The sequence below is a fragment of the Heterodontus francisci genome, chromosome 1, assembly GCF_036365525.1.
Source record: "Heterodontus francisci isolate sHetFra1 chromosome 1, sHetFra1.hap1, whole genome shotgun sequence".
Classification (NCBI taxonomy): domain Eukaryota; kingdom Metazoa; phylum Chordata; class Chondrichthyes; order Heterodontiformes; family Heterodontidae; genus Heterodontus; species Heterodontus francisci.
The window spans coordinates 33,508,716-33,531,875 of NC_090371.1; the positions used below are offsets into that span (position 1 = coordinate 33,508,716).

Here is a 23,160-nt window from a genome sequence, read left to right on the forward strand (position 1 = left end):
TGTTTTCCCTGGAGCGAAGGAGGCTGAGAGGGGACATGATAGAGGTATATAAAATTATGAGAGGCATAGATAGGGTAGATAGCCAGAGTCTGTTTGCCATGGTAGGGGTGACTAAAACTAGAGGGCTTAGATTTAAGATGAGAGGGAGGAGGTTTAAAGGGGATCAAAGGGGTAAATCTTTCACACAAAGAATAGTGGGTATCTGGAATGAGCTGCCTGAGGAGGTGGTGGAGGCAGGAACAGTAGCGACATGTAAGAGGCATCTGGACAGGTACTTGAATGAGCAAGGCATAGAGGGATATGGAATTAATACAGGCAGGTAGGATTAGTATAGATAGGCATTATGGTCGGCATGGACATGGTGGGCCGAAGAGCCTGTTCCTATGCTGTATGACTCTATGAGTCTATGACATTGGTGTAAAAATATGCATAGACTAGCAGATGTACTTGGACTCATATATCTGCATGTGCATGCACAAAGATTTGCAGGTACTTAAAGACACTGGTACATGAATCACATGTTAAAGGTTGGAAATTCAGGGAAGAGCCTATTATGCACAGCTGATCTTTTACCTAATTTTGGCCCAGTCAATGCCAGGTACCATACATACATGCATGGGTTTGAATGCATACTTGTCATGCTAGGCTCGCACCTGCCAAGAACGAGGCACATTAATTTTGTCATGAACATTGGTTTTAAACTGTTACTGGAGTGAAGAAAGGACTTGTTAAACAAATCAGCCGTGGCTGGAAAAGATACTTAACAGACAATGATTGGAAGGACAAAGCAGCATTCCCTGACACATTCAACCCACAATAGACTTTTGATCACCAGATATTGAAGGTGACTGCTAAGATAGCCGAAAACACAAATGGACATGGTCAAACCAGCTAGTCACATGACTAACCTACTGGGCAACCTGAGGTTTTTGAATTTGTACAAACAGTTTGAGCAGAAAGCTGTTTGCTCCTGGACTGAGAAAATCTCTCTCCTGTCTGCTCCCATCTCTTTCTCACAAGTCTCTGAATCCACTGAAGGCACATGAACCCCAAGAGAGAAAAGCCTTCTACAGTGAACAAGGTTTAAGAAGAATACTGGGTCCCAATGAAAAGCAACATCTACCTACAATCGAGGACTCTACAGTGAGCTTGAAGAACCTGTAACAAAAACTCTTCAGATAGTACCTCAAACTTTTCCACTTTATTTCTTCTGTTTTCTTTCTGTCTTTATCAGCATGTGTGTATCACATGTGCATGCTAGCGTGGGCATGTCGTGTATCCATAGGCATTAACTGAATTAGAGTTTAACTTTAATAAAATTTCACCTTTCTTCTTTAAACTTGAGAAAACCTGCTGTGCTGGTTTCTTTGCCTTATAATTGGAAATCGGTGAACAAGGATTCACCAAGGGGGAGCTGAAAACACGGTGTGTTTAAAAATTAAACCCTGTTACGGTAAGACCAAGTGAAGGCTGAAAGGGAACCCTAGACCCCTTTCTCACCTGGTCGTAACAATACTACAGACAAAGATATTTGCACACAGATATATTCTCACTCACATACACACACTCACACATGCAACTCTGTCAAATCAATGGTGTACACCAAACCCAGTCAACATGTAATAGCTGTCTGTACAGATAAACAATTAAAACCACTCCAGTTTTCTCCTTTAAATCCTGCACCGACTCAACTCATGTGGAAAGCTGATAAGAAAACAGTCAATAAAATCAGAAGGCAGAATTTAAAAATCACAAGCACTTTTACTCCTGTTCGGCTAAGCTTTTATTCTTAAACATTTTAGATAGTTGATAAGAAAGCTTCAAACCTCTGGTGCATAATTTCATAATTACTTGCAATCACCAATGTAAACATGATGGTGGCAAATCAACAGCTTTGGAACTTGGTTCTTACTACTTATTGCAGTCTCCGTGTTATTTCATTTCTTTCTTAATTTTTTTCTTCTGATACCACTGTGACTCCTCCTGCAGTGGATATCTCATCCCCAAAAGGGCTGTTCTTCACTACGGAGCATAATCAGGCATCAAAGGAACATTAGGAGCAGGAACAGGCCATTCAGCCCAACGCATCTGCTCCCCTATTCAATTAGATCATGGCTGACTTGCACCGCAACTGCATTTAACAGCCTTTGCTCCATTTCATTGATAGCATTATCTCACAAAAATCTATCAGTCTCAGACTTGAAAGCTCAAGCTGACTCTCCATCCACCCTACATAAACCTGAGCTCATCCAAAACTCACACACCCATATTCTAATTCACAACAAGTCCCAATCATCCATCACCCCTGTGCTCACTGACCTACATTGGCTCCATGTCCGGCAAATGCCTCAATTTTAAAATTCTCACCCTTGTTTTCACGCCTCCCTATCTCTGTCTCCTCCTCCAGCACTTCAATACCAGCTTTCTACCACACTTTGCCTGAAAATGTTCTTTATGATTTCACCCCTGAATGTCCTAGCTCTAATTTTGAGATTATGTCCTCCTGTATTTTATTTCCCCCACCAGAGAAGTAATTTCTCTGTATCTAACCTATCAAAGCCTTTTAACATTTTAAACATCTCAATCAGTTCACTCTTCAATGTAAGTTTATGCAGCCTGTACACGTGGTTTCTGCATTTTCATGATCTTCACTTGTTTAACAGGGTCTTTTGCCTGTATTTTACCCGTATGTTCCCTGTTTTTTGCTTCAATTTTTGTCTTTCATAACATTTTGCCTGATTTTATCTATTTTCCAGTTATTTACTCATTGCTTTTAAAAAAAATGTTTGCGCCTTTGACCAGGAAATTCCAGGGGGTATCTCCCAGTACTCTGATGTAACTCTGACATGAAAGAAGCAAAACTTGGAGAAATGGGGTAAGCTTTCACAGTGCACCCACTGCAACACGGAGGATTTCTCCAAAACATAGAAACATAGAAAAATAGGAACAGGAGTAGGCCATTCGACCCTTCGCGCCTGATTCGCCATTCAATGCGATAATGGTTGATCATCCAAACTCAGTACCCTATTTCCGCTTTCTCCCCGTATCCCTTGATCCCATTAGCCCAAAGAACTATATCCGACTCTTTCTTGAATATATTTAATGATTTGGCCTCAACTGCTTTCCGTGGTAGAGAATTCCACAGGTTCACCACTCTCTGAGTGAAGAAATCCCTCCTCATCTCAGTCCTAAATGGCTTACCCCTTATCCTTAGACAGTGACCCCTGGTCCTGGGCTCACTCGCCATCGGGAACATCCTTCCTGCATCTAGTCTGTCCAGTCCTGTTAGAATTTTGTAGGTTTCTATGAGATCCTCTCTCATTCTTCTAAACTCTAGCGAATACAAGCCTAATCGACCCAATCTCTCTTCATACGTCAGTCCTGCCATCCCAGGAATCAGTCTGGTGAACCTTCGCTGCACTCCCTCCATAGCAAGAACATCTTTCCTCAGATAAGGAGACCAAAACTGCACACAATACTCCAGATGTGGTCTCACCAAGGCCTTGTATAATTGCACAAGACATCCTTGCTCCTGTACTCGATTCCTTTCGCTATGAAGGCCAACATACCATTTGCCTTCTTAACTGCCTGCTGCACTTGCTTGCTTACTTTCAGCGACTGGTGCACAAGGACACCCAGGTCTCGCTGCACCTCCCCCTTTCCCAATCTATCGCCATTCAGATCAAAATCAGCCTTTCTGTTTTTGCCATCAAAGTGGATAACCTCACATTTATCCACATTATACTGCATCTGCCATGTATTTGCCCACTCACTCAAACTGTCGCAATCACACTGGAGCTTCTCTGCATCCCCCTCACAGCTTACACTCCCACCCAGCTTTGTGTCAAACTAGAATATATTACATTTAATTCCTTCATCTATATCATTAATATATATTGTGAATAGCTGGGGTCCTGGCACTGTTCCCTGCGGTACCCGACTAGTCACTGCCTGCCACTCGGAAAAAGACCCATTTATTCCTACTCTTTGTTTCATAGAACATAGAACATTACAGCGCAGTACAGGCCCTTCGGCCCTCGATGTTGCACCGACCTGTGAAACCATCTGACCTACACTATTCCATTTTCATCCATATGTCTCTCCAATGACCACTTAAATGCCCTTAAAGTTGGCGAGTCTACTACAGTTGCAGGCAGGGCGTTCCACGCCCCTACGACTCTCTGAGTAAAGAAACTACCTCTGACATCTGTCCTATATCTATCACCCCTCAACTTAAAGCTATGTCCCCTCGTGTTTGCCATCACCATCCGAGGAAAAAGACTCTCACTATCCACCCTATCTAACCCTCTGATTATCTTATATGTCTCTATTAAGTCACCTCTCCTCCTCCTTCTCTCTAACGAAAACAACCTCAAGTCCCTCAGCCTTTCCTTGTAAGACCTTCCCTCCATACCAGGCAACATGCTAGTAAATCTCCTCTGCACCCTTTCCACAGCTTCCACATCCTTCCTATAATGCGGTGACCAGAACTTAGTTTAGAGATACAGCACTGAAACAGGCCCTTCAGCCCACCGAGTCTGTGCCGACCATCAACCACCCATTTATACTAATCCTACACTAATCCCATATTCCTACCACATCCCCACCTGTCCCTATATATTTCCCTACCACCTACCTATACTAGGGGCAATTTGTAATGGCCAATTAACCTATCAACCTGCAAGTCTTTGGCGTGTGGGAGGAAACCGGAGCACCCGGAGGAAACCCACGCAGACACAGGGAGAACTTGCAAACTCCGCACAGGCAGTACCCAGAATCGAACCCGGGTCCCTGGAGCTGTGAGGCTGCGGTGCTAACCACTGCGCCACTGTGCCGCCCCACGCAATACTCCAGGTGCGGCCGCACCAGAGTTTTGTACAGCTGCAGCATGACCTCGTGGCTCCGAAACTCGATCCCCCTACTAATAAAAGCTAACACACCATATGCCTTCTTAACAGCCCTATTAATCTGGGTGGCAACTTTCAGGGATTTATGTACCTGGACACCAAGATCTCTCTGCTCATCTACACTACCAAGAATCTTCCCATTAGCCCAGTACTCTGCATTCCTGTTACTCCTTCCAAAGTGAATCACCTCACACTTTTCCGCATTAAACTCCATTTGCCATCTCTCAGCCCAGCTCTGCAGCCTATCTATGTCCCTCTGTACCCTACAACATCCTTCGGCACTATCCACAACTCCACCGACCTTAGTGTCATCCGCAAATTTACTAACCCACCCTTCTACACCCTCTTCCAGGTCATTTATAAAAATGACAAACAGCAGTGGCCCCAAAACAGATCCTTGCGGTACACCACTAGTAACTAAACTCAAGGATGAATATTTGCCATCAACCACCACCCTCTGTCTTCTTTCGGCTAGCCAATTTCTGATCCAAAGCTCTAAATCACCTTCAACCCCATACTTCCGTATTTTCTGCAATAGCCTACCGTGGGGAACCTTATCAAACGCCTTACTGAAATCCATATATACCACATCCACGGCTTTACCCTCATCCACCTGTTTGGTCACCTTCTCAAAAAACTCAATAAGGTTTGTGAGGCACGACCTACCCTTCACAAAACCGTGCTGACTATCGCTAATGAACTTATTCTTTTCAAGATGATTATAAATCCTATCTCTTATAACCTTTTCCAACATTTTACCCACAACCGAAGTAAGGCTCACAGGTCTATAATTACCAGGGCTGTCTCTACTCCCCTTCTTGAGCAAGGGGACAACATTTGCTATCCTCCAGTCTTCCGGCACTATTCCTGTCGACAATTACGACATAAAGATCAAGGACAAAGGCTCTGCGATCTCCTCCCTGGCTTCCCAGAGAATCCTAGGATAAATCCCATCTGGCCCAGGGGACTTATCTATTTTCACACTTTCCAAAATTGCTAACACCTCCTCCTTGTGAACCTCAATCCCATCTAGCCTAGTAGTCTGTATCACAGTATTCTCCTCGACAACATTTTCTTTCTCTACTGTAAATACTGACGAAAAATATTCATTTAACGCTTCCCCTACCTCCTCTGATTCCACACACAACTTCCCACTACTATCGTTGTTTCCTGTCTGCCAATCAGTTCTCTATCCATGTCTGTACCTTACCCCCAATTAGAGGCCTGGTACCTGAACTGAACCCGACGGGACTCGACAACATGTGTCAGGTTCGGGTTGGGTCGGTTCGGGCCCATGTTCAGGATACGGCTTTCGGGCTCGGGTTAGGTCGGGCCGAGTCCAGGTCGAGTCGGGTCGGGTTGGGCCGGATACACACGGTAAGTGCTGTCCTGGTAAGTATTGAAATTAAAAAACTTACCTGAGCTGGAAGTCCGGGACGAAACTGAGTCTGCGCAGTGAGCGAGTGACGCCACTATGACATAATCACGCATGCACTGCAACTTCATGGGGCTTCCCAGTTGGAAGGTAAGTAAACGGATGGTTGGGTCGGGTCGAGTCGAGTCGGGGTGGGTTCGGGTCGGGTCGTGCTCGGGACAAAATCGAAGGGACTTGGGCCGGATCGGGCGCGGGTCCACTGTGGTTCGGTTGGGTTCGGGTCAGGTTCTTTTTTCCTGACCTGAACAGTCCTCTACCCCCAATCCCATGTGCTTTAATTTTGCACGCTAATCTCTTATGTGGGACCTTATCGAAAGCCTTCTGAAAATCCAAATACACCACATCCACTGGTTCTCCCTTATCTATTCTACTAGTTACATCCTCAAAAAATTCCAGTAGATTTGTCAAACATGATTTCCCTTTTGTAAATCCATGTTGACTTTGTCCTATCCTGTCATTGTTTTCCAAATGCTCTGTAATTACATGTTTTATAATGGACTCTAGTATTTTCCCCACTACTGATGTCAGGCTAACCAGTCTATCATTCCCTGTTTTCTCTCTGCCTCCTTTTTTAAATAGTGAGGTTACATTAGCTACCCTCCAATCCGTTGGAACTGTTCCAGAGTCTATAGAATTATGAAAAATAACCAGCAGTGCATCAAGTCGAAGTCGGAAAGAAAATGCACAAATGCGAAATTCTGAAATAAAACTAGAATCTGCCGGGTGGCTGAAATTTGGAATTCTCTTCCACCAAAAGGCTACAGATGCTGAGTCAATTGGAGCTTGCAAGACTGAAATCAATAGGTTTTTGTTAGGTAAGGGTATCAAGGAGCAAAAACAGGAAGGTAGAGTTGAGGTGCAGATCAGCCAAGGGATAATTGAATGGTGGGAAAAACAGGCTCAAGGGGCTGATTGGCCTACTCCACTGCCGAGATTCCTATGAAATGTGCAGCATTTGTGCAGCTCAATCAGCATCTGTATAGAGAAACAACAAGTGATATATCGCATGAAAGCATTCCATCAGAATTTATTATGGACATTTTAATACTGCACTTAAAGCCTTTTGTAATACAAATGTTAAAACACCAGTTGAAATAACAACAAGTAAACCCTCCAATAGGAATGTGGTCTGCAATTCCATTCCTGAGAGATATGTTGATTTATGTACATTGTGACATCTTTTTCCGATGCTTATTATCAGTCCAACATTTCCACGATGGGAGCAACTTTAACTTTGTGCAACCATATAAAATGGAGGTTATTGGATCAGTCACCCATTATACATCTGTTATTCCATTAAAGTCCATTGAGTCGCCCTCTTAACACTATCAGCCAAAGTCAAAATGACCCTTGATCATTTATAGAACATAGAACATAGAACAGTACAGCACAGTACAGGCCCTTCGGTCCACGATGTTGTGCCGAACCTTTAACCTACTCTAAGATCAAACTACCTACATACCCTTCATTCTACTATCATCCATGTACCTATCCAAGAGTCGCTTAAATGTCCCTAATGTATCTGCTTCTACTACCACCGCTGGCAGTGTATTCCACGCACCCACCACTCTCTGTGTAAAGAACCTACCTCTGACATCTCCCCGAAACCTTCCTCCAATCACCTTAAAATTATACCCCCTGGTGATAGCCCTTTCCGCCCTGGGAAAAAGTCTCTGGCTGTCCACTCTATCTATGCCTCTCATCATCTTGTACCCCTCTATCAAGTCACCTCTCATCCTTCTTCGCTCCAATGAGAAAAGCCCTAGCTCCCTCAATCTTTCTTCGTAAGACATGCCCTCCAGTCCAGGCAGCATCCTGGTAAATCTCCTCTGCACCCTCTCTAAAGCTTCCACATCCTTCCTATAATGAGGCGACCAGAACTGAACACAATATTCCAAGTGTGGTCTAACCAGGGCTTTATAGAGCTGCAGCATAACCTCGCGGCGCTTAAACTCAATCCCCCTGTTAATGAAAGCCAACACACCATACGCCTTCTTAACAACCCTATCAACTTGGGTGGCAACTTTGAGCAATCTATGGACACGGACCCCAAGATCCCTCTGTTCCTCCACACTACCAAGAATCCTGTCTTTAAGCCTGTATTCCGCATTCTAATTCGACCTTCCAAAATGAATCACTTCACACTTTTCCAGGTTGAACTCCATCTGCCACTTCTCAGCCCAGCTCTGCATCCTGTCAATGTCCCGTTGCAACCTACAACAGCCTTCCACACTATCCACAACTCCAGCAATCTTCGTGTCATCGGCAAACTTGCTAACCCAGCCTTCCACTTCCTCATCCAAGTCATTTATAAAAATCACAAAGAGCAGAGGTCCCAGAACAGATCCTTGTGGAACACCACTGGTCACCGAGCTCCAGGCTGAATACTTTCCATCTACTACCACCCTCTGTCTTCTATGGGCCAGCCAATTTTGTATCCAGACAGCCAACTTTCCCTGTATCCCATGCCTCCTTACTTTCTGAATGAGCCTACCATGGGGAACCTTATCAAACGCCTTGCTAAAATCCATATACACCACGTCCACTGCTCTTCCTTCATCAATGTGTTTTGTCACATCTTCAAAGAATTCAATAAGGCTTATGAGGCATGACCTGCCCCTCACAAAGCCATGCTGACTGTCTCTAATCAAACCATGCTTTTCCAAATAATCATAAATCCTGTCTCTCAGAATCCTCTCCAATAATTTTCCCACTACCGACGTTAGACTGACTGGTCTATAATTCCCAGGGTTATCCCTATTCCCTTTCTTGAACAAGGGAATAACATTTGCCACCCTCCAATCATCTGGTACTACTCCAGTGGACAGTGAGGACGCAAAGATCATTGCCAAAGGCGCGGCAATCTCTTCCCTCGCTTTCCGTAATATCCTTGGGTATATCCCGTCTGGCCCCGGGGACTTATCTGTCCTCATGTCTTTCAAAATTTCCAGCACATCCTCCCTCTTAACACCAACCTGTTCGAGCATATCAGCCTGTTTCACGCTGTCCTCACAAACGACCAGGTCCCTCTCACTAGTGAATACTGAAGCAAAGTATTCATTTAGGACCTCCCCTACCTCCTCCGACTCCAGGCACAAGTTCCCTCCACTATCCCTGATCGGCCCTACCCTCACTCTGGCCATCCTCTTGTCCCTCACATAAGTGTAGAACGCCTTGGGATTTTCCTTAATCCTACCCGCCAGGACTTTTTCATGTCCCCTCCTAGCTCTCCTCAGTCCATTTTTCAGTTCCTTCCTGGCTACCTTGTAACCCTCTGGAGCCCTGTCTGATCCTTGCTTCCTCAACCTTAAGTAAGCTTCCTTCTTCCTCTTGACTAGCTGTTCCACATCTCTTGTCATCCAAGGTTCCTTCACCCTACCATCCCTTCCTTGCCTCATCGGGAAAAACCTATCCAGCAGTCGCAGCAAGTGCTCCCTAAACAACTTCCACATTTCTGTCGTGCATTTCCCTGAGAACATCTGTTCCCAATTTATGCTACCCAGTTCCTGCCTAATATGTTTCTTGTTTTTACTGCCTCTGTCTTTGTTGGCAGGTCATCTCACATTTTGGTTAATATGCCTTTCGATCTGATAATGCTCATTGGTCTCCAAAGGCGCAACATCTGGGACAGGTCGGAGATGCTTGGGGCCTCCACTAAAAACTCTCTTGCCAATGGTTGGACGTTTGGGTCAGGTTTCTGACCAATGTGGAAAGTATCTCCATTAACTGCACTATTCTGTCAGCGTGCGACCAATTCCTCCCATCCTGTCTGCTGATGTTACTTACATCTCATACTAACAGCTGCAGCTGTGTCGCACAGTGGGCTCAGTCCTAAATTGCTTTTGATATCTTCAAGTTGATTGTGATTTGAAAGTCCACAACCCAAATCTCCTGGACCTATTCCAGCCATTTGCTCCTGGCCCATAGCCATAGAAGGACAATCATTTGCAGTAAGATGACCTTTCCCACACAGTCTGTTTCGGGTCATCGGATTAACTGGAAACTAAAAATTAAGTTCACATTAGTAGGATTTGCCTTACTAAATCAGTCAACAGAAAATGCTTATGTTTTATTATTGATTTGCACTTGATTTATACCTCCTGCCTCATGGGAACAGGCAAATCAGATATAAACAACACAATTAGAGCATCAACTCGGATTTTTCCCCAGAAGGATAATGGATCATCAATTAGGCTCAGTTATTAGCATTTTCTCTTTTGTTAGAAAGTCATGGGTTTAAACCCCATTATGAGACTTGAGGACATAATCTAGGCTGCCAGTTCAATTGAACTGAGACCTCAGACTGAATTTTCTCCACAGAGGTGAGAAACAGGAATCGGGACTGTTCTTCTCCAGTGGGAAACTGATTAAAGGCAAGATTTTCACGTGAGTGAACTCTTAATTGGCATGGTGACAGGTTCTTTGTCCAATTAAGAGTGGCAGGCAGGCTCTTGAATCAGCGGCCTTCCAGCTTCAGGGAAGCACCCGGCTGCAGTACAAGGTAAGTAACTGGGAGGGTGCTTCAACAACAAGTAGTTCAAATGGCCATTGGTGATCCTATGGTAGGGAGCTCTCCAGGCCAAAGGTGTTTCCAGCAACTAACACTATCAAAACAAATCTAGACTAATTGATCACTTGTCAAATTGATATACATGAGATCTTGTTGCATGAAAAATTGCTGTTGCATTTTTCTACATTAAAACAATAACTATACTCAAAGCAAGCCATTGTTTGTGAAATGCATTGGCATGTTTCTCAAAGGAGTGTTGAGGTGCTGGATAGACTCTGTCTTTATAATCAACCATAGGTGTGCCCAGTAACCATTTTGGTCATTCCCTTCTTCTGGCACTATCTACTGGATCAAGTGATTTATTGAGCTAAGTGTTTATCTCCTGTGTGTTAGCCATTATCAGTGGCTATTGTAAGGAGATAGGAAGGGACATTATGCCCACTGAAACAATAAGTGTTTGTCAAGTTACAAGGATTGAGCTTTCTCCATTGCGAGACAACAATGTAACACACACAAACACACACCCACCCCCCCTCCCTACACACACACACACACACACACACCTCCCCCCCACCCCCCCCCCCCCACACACACCCACCCACACACCCACACCCCTGGATCTGGAGCACTGATGACAACCCTGTCGTAATCGAGAAGAGAGAAGGGCCTTTTTATAAACATAAGGAAGAAAATTAGTGATGCATGAGAAGTGCAGAACCTGGAGACCAGCCAGTATTTCTTCCAACCTTCTCCAGTTCTCTTTTTAGGCACTAGGACTGGGAAGTGGTACTGTCAACATTAATACCATGAATTAATTGTTTGACTGGCAATGGTCAAGTGAAGAGATTCCTCATGAATCGAGCTGTAAGATGAGCTACTTTCCCACAACCTCTTCCTGGATGGCCCAGGAGTGTATCAATGTTCATCCAGGAGTTCTCCATCAATTTCTTTGTAAATACAGACATCCTTTGAGGCTGTGGCCAAAGTGGGAGGTCAGTGTGTCATGAACTTGTCATGATGTAAGCTGTCACTACAGCCAATATTCCATTATACGTATTATGGTGGGGTAAAAAATTGAAGTACACAAGAATGTAATTTTTCCATTGGTGGTTTTAGACACTTCTGAGCTCGGGGGTGGGGGAGGGGTGGTGGGGGAGTGGCAACATTTATTGCTAGAGAGATGTGGTTTGGGGGAGGTCATGTATCTGACGCCAAGAAATTTAGATTTTTGGACAATTGCTGATACGTTTTCCAGCCTTTTGAAGTGTTTCCCATGCCTTTTCTTACCTGCTTGTTTCTGATTTTCTGCTGTGCTTTCTCTCATCCAAACACATTCCTGGTTGCTTTTCTTGCAGAAACACATCCTGGTTGTGCATATTTACCAATTTTCCACCCTTGAGTCTTCCCGCTCTTACAGTCCCTGAGCAATGTTTAGGATTTAAACTGGTTGAATCTGAAATCTCAGTGCAATTGGAAATGGAGGTGCCTGAGGTGAAACAAATAAAGGTGTAAAATAAAATGTGCAGCTTGGTGCTAAAAGGAAAATAATATTGAACAAATTGTATTCAGTGACATCAATTTAATCAGTGGTTAACCAAATGTGGAATCAAAAGAAATTAGGACAATTTTGTGGGTTTGAGGGCTGCATTCATCAAGCCTTCAACTTTAAAATAAAACTATCACTTTTATTTTCAGAGCTGATGGTGCTCAACAAAACATGAGTGGTTGACAACTGTGAAAGGAACTTCTTCCAGGACTTGGAACTATATCGCCCTCCCTTCACTGTTGCTGGGTCAAAATCCTGGAATAACCTCACTAACAGCACTGTTGGTGCACCTACATCACATGGACTGTAGCGGTTCAAGAAGGCAGCTCACCGCCACCTTCTCAAGGGCAATTAGGGATGGGCAATAAATGCTGGTCTAGCCAGGGATGCCCAGATCCCATGAACGAGTAAAAAAAAAAATTTAAAAGAGGGTGATAAGCATCGTCACCTAGGCAGGGCAATACTGCACAGGCATAAAGAGAGTAAACTTCACAAATGCACAGTCCCAGGGCAGTAGATTTGTTAACTCTAGTTGGATGCATTTCTGGAGGTTTTTTCAGGTGACCTCCCACCCCAGCCTTCCAGCCCACTCAAACAGCCTTCTTCCCCCCAGCTGTGATATTTTTTACCACTAAGTACAGGAAAGCAAGCAAAGAAAATGGAAAAAAATCCCATTTATTTTATTGCTCCTATGATATTTATCCAGGGTTGCAAACAGCAGCATCCTAGAGATTAGTCTGTAATCCCTGGAGATTCCAGATCAATCCTGGCAACTCTACAATATAGACACCATGCCAGGAGCACACATATGTAAACCTTGCCTTCAGTTTTGTTCAAAACACAGTTGGTTGCAAAGCCTGGGGAGTTAGAATGTTGTACAGACCAATTGCAGTCAATCAAATAGCTATTTTTGCCCTTGACTTCCCCTATTGCTTTTTCATCTGCTGCCCATCGCTCCTGAACTGTTTTCAGTATCTCACCTTGAGGGGATGGTTTGAGCTTCGAGAGACTGTTTTTGTTTGTGTTAACGTCCCTGTCCACACGCAAGGCTCATGTGGTACAGTTGAGAACAATGGCAAATTTAATTCGAAAAGCAGCGGGAAATTGATCAGCTGCACGTCCACTCAGCATGAGTGAAAATAAACAATAAGGACGTCAGAATGGATATAAATGAGAAACATTTGTGTGTGGGGGTGGGAAACATGCATGGCAGGGAGGGCTACACACTGGGGGGAAATGAATGTGTTCCCAATGTGCCTGAGACTAACAAACAATGACAGCAGTGGATCTGTACATCCCCAATAACTTCAAAGGAGCAGTGGACAATGGGATGTAACCCTGCAGTCAGGAAGCACATGAAGGAAATGTGGAAGAAAGTACTGGCTGGTCTGTCGGCAATCAGTGGAGCTTATTTAGTCACCTTGGAGAATAGCATGAAGTAGTGACAGGATTCGCAGGCTGAAAGGCCACAATGCAAATTTCCCAAGCTAGCCTTGGACATGAGGGAATCAGGCTTAAGAAGTGTTATCTTCCCCACCCCACACATATCCCTGTTCCACCTCGGTCAGAATTGGTTTGGAAAATGAGCTTGAAATCCTGTAAACTGGATTCCATCCTAAACTTTGGTGCGAATATTGATTTCAGCTCCTCCACAAGCCAGAAATTATGGGTCCCATGTCTCCCTTTCTGTCAGGAACATATTGGAGTGTATTATCATGGTTTGAGCATCAGTGTTAGATATAGCACGTAGAGGAAACTCTTTGTTACAGATGTCCGTTCCTTACACTCCCAACTACCCAAATTTCCTCTGGGTGTGACACCCTAATGAATATTTAGCACAAAAAAAGGAAGTTCTGCCCCATATCTTCTCTCTCCCTCTCGCACAGCCCTTCTTTCTTTTATCTTTGTTGTTTTCTCACACTATCTCTCCGTCTCCTCCTCTGATCCTCTTTCTGTCCCTGTTTCTCTCAATCTCAGTATCTCTGATTCTCAAAGTCTCCGTCAGTACATAGTTAGAGTCACTTTAATGAAATTACTTTCCAGGAAGTGAAAAAAGCACACGCTTCTGATTACTGGCCACTGACCCCTGTTAATAGAAAAGATTTATTTACATAGCACCTTTCACAACCTCAGGATGTCTTAAAGCACTTTATAGCTCTTCTCTAGAATGGTGCTGAGGGATCTTTTACATCCATGAGAGAGCAGATGAGACCTCATCCGAAAGACAGCATTTCCAACAGTGCAGCACTCCTTCAGTACTGCACTGGAGTTTCAACAAACATTAAGTACTCAAGTGGGACTTAAATCTACAACATGCTGGCTCAAGCAGCATGGACTCGAGGGGCCGAATGGCCTCCTTCTGTTCCTCAATGACTCTATGACTCTAAGAGATGAGAGTGTTACGACTCATTCACAGCAAACTGTTGGAAGGCACATGTGTGGATTTCGGATGAGGAGCTCAACTGTGATGCCCCCCAAGGACAAATAACCTCCTGCTCTTCACTGCCCAAATTCACGTCAAGAAAGGCCATTGGAGCATGTACAGAGGGCAGTCACTTTCAGGGCAAAAAGGGCAAAAATGCTGGGAAAAGATAAAAACATGACATGTAATCTCTGATGTGCACACTGCACCAGATTGGTGAGAAAGGATCCTTTGGTTAACACAACTAGGGTTAGGGTCACCCTCCGTGTAACATAAACAGCAAAAACATTCATAACTGGCAAACAGCAGCCCGTCTGTAAAAGACTGTCTCCCTCCGCTGGTTTACCCTGGTAGTGTTACATCTTTGGAACAATCTTTGGAAATTTGTGAGCAGCTAGTGGCCTCAGCTGGTAGAAGCCTTAAGATACACACAAGGAACTCACTCAGTTCTGTCACAAAAACAAAGTTGTTACTGAAATCAGCACTAGAGGGTAAAATATCCCCCATCTTTATAATTTCACACCCTAACGTACTTGAATTTTATTTTCATTTATACCGCATTTTAAAGCGCTTTACAGCAAATGAAATGTAGTTATTGTTGTAATGTAGGAAACACAGCAGCCAATTTGCAAACAGCCAACTCCCACAAACAGCAATGTGATAATGACTCAATAGTGTATTTTAATGATGGTTGTTGAGGCCAGGACACTAGGGATAGCTCCCTTGCTCTTCTTTGAAATAGTGCCATGGGATCTTTTACATCCACCTGAGAGAACAGACAGGGCCTCAGCTTAAAGTCTCATCCAAAACCTGGCAACACTGACAGTGCAGTACTCCCTCAGTACTCCACTGCTGTATCAGCCTAGATGTTGTGCTCCAATCCCTGGAGTGGAACTTGAACGCACAACCTTCTGACTCATCAGTGAGAGTCCTACCAACTGAGCCAAGATTGGCACCTCGCAGCCTTGCTGGGTTGGAATCCAGCTGAGCAATATTAGAGTAGAAGCACTCTAATGTGTTTGTGTGAAATTTCTCTTTGTGTCATTTTAACAGATGACCTTTTTAATATATCTTTATAGGCAAAATTTTACTGTGCAATTTCACTCCATAACATTGCACTAGAAGTCCCAATGCATAATCTGGGTTACTGTCATGTTAACTGTAGGTAAACCAAGGAATTAATACAATAGTACAGAAACTATTGCATCTCATAACAGCATAGGATTCTACATCAGTGTAATGAATTAGTCCACATTATGCTAAGTTGCCAAAAAAAGACTCCAGCTTTTTGGTATACTCAGCTATCGCTTCACTCATGCCAGTTTAGTAATACTGGTATCACACCAGTCAGTGCCACCTGTGCTTGGTCACCATGCTCCAGTTTCTAAGGGAGCTGGCATATTTGGGTGCAATGTCAGGACGAGACCCAATATTAACTTCAATCCAGGGGCTCAGATTGTTAGCATGTGAGAATAACAAAGACACTAAGCCCTCATAATCTTCTGGGGCCCACCATTGCTTTGTATTCATTCACTAGATATTGCATCACTGGCAAGGACAGCAATTATTGCCCATCCTTAATTGTCCAAATGGCTTGCTAGGCCATTTCAGAGAGCAATTAAGATTGAACCAGGTGCCTTTAGCATACGCCCCAATCTTTTTGAAGGCAGACTGAGAGTAACTTGAGGTGAGACACAAATCATGAGATTATTTTATTTCACAAACAGCAGGTGAACATATAAAGCAACAGTTAATTCAGTCAGTAAAACTTAATAATACAAAAATAACAAACACACAACACTTCCACAATGCAATCTGTACAACTTGTCTTCACAATATAGTATAAAATTATGAATAAGCTCATGTTCCCCCATCATCGCACTTTACTTTAACAAAATAATACATAATTACCCTTCAGCATTCTTACTTTCTGAGGCTGTTTAAAACCTATCCCTGTGTGTTTCTGTACCTATTTTATTACTCTGTGTTCACAACCAGAGGAAAGGGTCTACACCAGACAACATCTGCCAAGCACCTGGCACCAGAGACTTTCCGACACAGTTGGTGTGAGGTGCTTACCAATTACCATGGCAGCCTAATGAATTGTCTATTGTGTTCTGCCTTTGATGGAAAAACGTCAATACCTAGCACTCATTATCATTTCATCTCCATTTTTATGTAAACGGGTGAATACACTTTGCTTTAGGAAGGCAACATTTAAAAATAATTCCTATCCAAAGCTTTTGTGTGGAAAAATGTTCAAAAATGTGACATTCAGCATTTCATTTTTTAAAGTTTAGAATTCTGCAAGAAACACATACCAGAGAAAAATCTTCCCAGTTGCATTTATGACACACAACATACATAACCAGTGGTTCTGCCCTAGTGGGCAGGATTTTCCCACACCTTTGAGACCCTGATATTGGGACCAAACGGGGGTACCGAGGCCATACTTGCCGGGAGTTTGACCAGATGAGTTATTTTTCAAGAAGTGGTCTCCGAATTGGCCGCTTTCACGCTCACCGATAGCAGGGCAGGAAGCTCTAGAGCCTCGGCAGCCCTACTGAGATAGGTGGGTGCTGTTGAGGCAGGTAGGTGAACACGAGAGTGCCTCTAAATGGAGGCAACCTCGGAAGCATAAGTTTATACTAATAGTTCAGAGGCCCTCGGAATGGAGGAGAAACCCCTCCGGCGGCAGCGTTTGGGGCACGGGTGCAGCCTTTCCTGGTGGCGGCTTCCTTTTTGGAGGGAAAAGCTCAGCACAACACTATATTTTTCTGACATCAAGGATTTTTTAAAAAAGGAACGGCACAGACAACTCAGGAACACACAGAAGACTTGCACTGATGATTCCACATTTTAAAAAATAATCACCATATGTGCGCAACAATTACCAGACTTTACAGAGACAGAGATGTACAGCAGACCAGGGCCACACTGCAGCAAATGGCTAGCAAGATTCGAATGCCTATTGGTGGTACTCAATATCAATACATCCCAAAGAAAGAGAGCATTACTCCTACACTATACTGGACCACCAATATCTTCAACACACTCAGACACCGGAACTAACGATGATTAAGACACAGCAAATTTATATCTTCAGACAAGCAAAACAAGCTAAATGCAAGATCCTTGACCATTACATGACAAAACTCAGACTTCTGAGTCAGAATTACAACTTCACAGACGTGGACAAAGAAGTCATCTCCCAGATCATTATGACCTGCCAATCACCAAGACTAAGAAGACAAGGTCTTCGCGAGGGCGAATCGTTTAACTTGCAACAGTTACTCAATATTGGCAGAATGCTGGAAACAAGTGAAAGGTAAACCGAAGTCTTAGAAGGGAAAGAGGAAAATAACATAAGATTAGAATCTCCTGAGGCCAGGTCAGGATCGTCGACAGAATCCAGGAATGCTACAACAGGAAGGTTTCACCAGAGAAACACCAAATACAAGGACATAGAGGAAACCCAGAGAAAGGCCTGAGGCACATCATGGAAGACCAAGACAAAGATTATATTCACATCACATTCGAACGTGTAATCATTGCGGTGGTTCATGTCCTCACTACAAAACTTATCCTGCGAGAGGAAAGAAATGTAATGCTTGTGGAAAATTGGGACATTTCGCAAGAATATGCCAAACAAAGCCTGGAGAAGGCATTAATTGGGGTTGAATGCCAGAAGGAAGGTTACATATTTGCAGCATGAGAGAAGATTTTTTTTGCTAGCAATCACAAGTACCGGCACCTGCCCATGTGTGATGTGTTCATAAGCAATTCGACAATCTCTGCAGTAATTAACTCAGGAGCAACAGTCAACATAATGGATGCCCCAACATTCCTCGAGTTACAGAGAAAACAGAAACTGCAACTGAACAAGCCGATATCTAAAGTCTTCTCCTTCGGATCAGATACCCCTCTACTGGTCCTAGGGATCATCCAAGTTACTCTCAAATCCTCCCATGGGTCCACAGTCAGAATGAGTTCCATGTTGTAGACTCAAGCAAGAGAAATCTGCTAAGTTTTGAAACTGACAGTGAATTGAAGCTGATCACGATCAACACAGCCAGAGGACAGAACTGCCTGATGAAAGAAGACACCCTGGAGAAGTATCTACAATTATTCGAAGGCATCGGCAAAGTAAAAAACAAGAAAATCAAGCTCCATATAGATGAGTGAATCTGACCCAAACAACAGAAACACGCTCTAAACGGAAGACAGATAAACTGTGAACTGCCACATCTCACACCTACTCAATCCTACATGCACTCAACGGAAATCTTGAGGGCTAGAGACAAGAGTGAAAAACAGAGGATAAAGACACATGCCAAACGATGAATGCACGCAAAAGATAGTGAGATAAATGAAGGAGAAAAACTCCTCTTTTTGGCAACAGAAAATGCTGACAATTAGCTCACCATTTGATCCAAGAGTGTTTACGGTAGTTCAAAGAAAAAGAAGCATGATCATAGTGAAGAGGGGAAACTGAATTGTGAAGAAAAATGCAACCTTCTTCAAAAGATTCAATGCTAAAACAATTCCAGAGGAAAGTGACGAAGACAACTTTGATGATTTCACACCTGCGACAACTCAAGAAGCAGCTCAACCAAATCAAGCACAGTCAAGATCAATACTGCAAAATTCACAGAGAAGATCATCAAGACCTCATCGATTACCTGTCTGATTCAATGACTATGTCATGCATCAGTGATGAACGGCACCAGGCAGAAAAAAAGTCTGGTATTGAGGATGATGTGCCTGAAACCTATCCCCTCCAAGTTTTCAAACTTCAGTCCATCCGAGTTTTGTTCAAAATAATTTTGCATGATTAAGGAGCTAAAGATTAACAATTAATCTTTAGCTCCTTAAAGAAATGGGGGAAACTTTAAATTTAAAGAAGGGGGTAATGTAATGTAGTATAGTGGTGACTTCACCTTTAAGAAACTTCACCTTTAAGAGAACAGGCCACTGATGCAACTGATGACATCATTCATATATAAGCAGCAACTACCATTTTGAGAGACACACTCAAGATATAGCTTGCAGCGAGCACACACACCAGCGTGAGATCATGCAATGTAGATAACTAAGACAATAACTCGTGTTTGTGTTGAATCCGAATAGAGAGCCTGCGGTTATCATTAAATGAAGACTTAAGAACACAGCACGGCACTACAGTGGTGGGAGGGAGTCATTCCAGTCCAATGCCAGTGAGCCCTCTAAATCTCCCCTACTCCTGGGAAACTTGCCCCACGGCGGGAATGCATCGGGAAACCGTCCTGACATGGCTCCCCCCTATTTTCCTGGCAACCATTCCCAATCCCCCACCTCTGCCTTTAAGCCTGTCACCATGTGGCCGGGAAAATTCTGCCCAGTGATTCTGACACACAACGGGGTAGACCTTGACTTTGTGAGATAGGATAAAACAAAGTGATAGCAAGTCAAGACAATAAGCCTGTTTACATCTCTCCTGATTTATATTTTTATTTCCATTGACAGTTTGTGCCTACTCGATAATGGAGGCAGCTCCTCAGTTAGTGCTTGTCAACTGGGAGAAATGTTAAATGGTCTGTCAACTCACTATCACCTGTCTTCCATTATCACACAAAGTCCAGATCCATCCTAATGAACAATGAAATTCTTCCCTTTCCCTCCCTCTCCTCCCACTGCCTCCTTTGAAATTCAACCTAAGTTAAAATTACCCCCAAGAAGTTCTCCTACTTGCTATCTTAAGGAAGGTGTAGTGGCGCAGTGGTTAGCACCGCAGCCTCACAACTCCAGTGACCCGGGTTCAGTTCTAGGTACTGCCTAGCTACTGTGCAGAGTTTGCAAGTTCTCCCTGTGACCACGTCGGTTTCTGTTGGGTGCTCCGGTTTCCTCCCATAGCCAAAGACTTGCAGGTTGATAGGTAAATTGGCCGTTGTAAATTGCCCCTAGTGTAGGTAGGTGGTAGGAGAATGGTGGGGATGTGGTAGGGAATATGGGATTAATGTAGGATTAGTATAGATGGGTGGTTGTTGGTCAGCACAGACTCGGTGGGCCGAAGGGCCGGTTTCAGTGCTGTATCTCTAAATAAATAAATAAAACAAAATGAATGTTACAACAGCAAACAGCGGAATGTCACATGGAGTCTATGACGCACTGACCACTACTACCAGACATCACAGCTTGCACAGTGCACATATCCTCACCACATCTAGCACCCATTCCCTCAGTGCACTGACTCCTGTTCTGCATCCCGCTTGCTGTTGGACAAATCAAAGTTTTGCAGAGATCGGGGAACACAAATCTTACAGCCGACAATGATGAGAAATGCTCGTCTGAATGACCTGTTGAAAAATCCAAACAGGAATGGGTTCATTGAAGAATTGCTGTAGCCAAGCCAGAGCAAAACCTCCCAAGTCACTCTGTTTATCTTGTAACCCAGGAAGGGGTCAATGATATTTGCTGTGAAGAAGGGCAGCCAGAAGACAAGAAATGTGCCGATAATTATCCCCAGTGTTTTAGCTGCCTTTCTTTCCCGTTTCATGGACTGTCTGTGTGAGTGAGCCATTACTAAACCTGATGCACATCCCTGAACTTGGTTGTCCACTGCATCAATCTGAATTGCTTGTTTTCTAGCTGCCCTGTAAATCTTCCAGTAAGCCGCCAGCATAACAAACATGGGCAGGTAAAAAGCTATTAGAGAGGCACAGACAGCATAGGCTGGATTCACCACGAGCGCACAGCTGCTATTGGCCAGCAAGTCAGGATCAATGCCCGGTCTGTGTAGCTGCAGCATTATTGGGACAAATGATATTGTTGCCGGGACCATCCAGCAGATGAAGAGCAGAGCGGCGACCTTGCTGGGTGACATCTTGCAATTATACACAAGAGGATCGCAGACGGCATAGTAGCGGTCAAGGGCAATACTACTCAGGTGAAGTATGGAGGCAGTACAGAACATCACATCTAGGCTTGAATGGACTTGACAGAAGATGGATCCGAAGTGCCAGCACCCTTCAATAGTCCTGATCATACTATAGGGCATCACCATAATCCCAACGAGGAAATCGGCTATGGATAGTGATAGCACAAAGGCATTGGTTGCAGAGCGCAGCTGCTTGAAGTAGACAACAGCGAGTACCACAAGGAAATTGCCAAGCATTGTGGCTGTCACAATCACCATTATAAAGATGTAAAGAACGATCCTGACTGCAGGCATTTCCATGCTCGATAAGCATTGATCAGCTGTTCTCCAGCCTGATGAACTGGTGACATTTAATGAACACGAGATATTCTCCATGCTCTGTGAAACTTCTACCTGGAGAAAAGAGGAGATATAATTAGAAAAGGGATCTGTCAAACACAACCTGTTTTTTTAAATGTTCTTTGAAGGTTTTCACAGCGACAGCAGTAAGGGTAAGACGATTTACAGTTTACACCATGTGAATTGCTCTGAAAAGAGCAGGTGTTTTCCTGAAAGTGGTGCTCCACCTCCACACCCACAAAGACAAGAAATCATTTCACAACAAACCAGGAATCTACAGCATACCATGCTACTGTGGACTCATCCACATCGGGAAAACATGCTGCAACCTACACACTAGTCTCAAGGGACTCCAAGCCTGCTTCAAACACAGTTGGCTATTTTAAAAGCCCGCTGCACGTTGGAATCGCAGCGGCTCATTAGAATAGCTGGGGTGGCTGTCACCCACCCCCCCCTCCCCCCGATAACGTGGAGGGGACGGGTCCCGAGCCAATGAACAGGCGCCAGTGTCATTTATAAAGGGTCTACAGCCCTAAATGACCATTTAGATTTTTAAAGACACAGTGCATTTAAAGTGGATAAAAATTAATAAGAAAATCTTTCCAGCCCCTCTCCCAACCCAAATAGCATTACACATCATTCCTGCCCTTCCCTCTGCCCCCACCCCCGGAATACCTACCTTGACTATAGGACCTTCCCCCACCCGCCCCCCTCCCCCAACAAAGTTCAGAACCTTTATCCCATACCACTTCCCATCACCCTCACAGTCAATCAGGTATGTTTGACCCTGCTCCCCAACTCCCGCACTGAGAAAAGTACCTCCTCCCCCCTCCCCACAGGAGTCGCGCCTCGTTTCCCCAGATGGGATTCGAAGGCGCGGCATTGCCGACTGCCAGAATGAAGATCGGTGCAGCAAATCAGGAGGCGACGGGACCTTCATTAATTCAGACAGGTTAATTTATTTACATATGGAAATCATGGTCCTGTCGCCGAGCAGCAGGAGCGCCACCACAAGGCCTCTCCGCCTCCTCTGAGATCGGGCCGGGCCTTGCCAGCTTCGGGGTCGGTGGCGGGTCTCATCCGCA

General features: G+C 44.1%; 1 protein-coding gene across 1 annotated transcript; it reads right to left on the bottom strand.

Annotated features, from left to right (window-relative positions):
• Positions 1–21,037: 21,037 nt before the first annotated feature.
• On the bottom strand, positions 21,038–22,036 carry LOC137374376 (5-hydroxytryptamine receptor 4). Its single transcript, XM_068040812.1, has one exon. It carries the CDS (start codon positions 22,034–22,036, stop codon positions 21,038–21,040), a length of 999 nt encoding a protein of 332 aa, XP_067896913.1.
• Between the last annotated feature and the right edge of the window lie 1,124 nt (positions 22,037–23,160).

Excerpts from the sequence above, each read along its gene's own strand:
- LOC137374376 (XM_068040812.1), bottom strand. The coding sequence starts at position 22,036 with ATGGAAATGCCTGCAGTCAGGATCGTTCTTTACATCTTTATAATGGTG.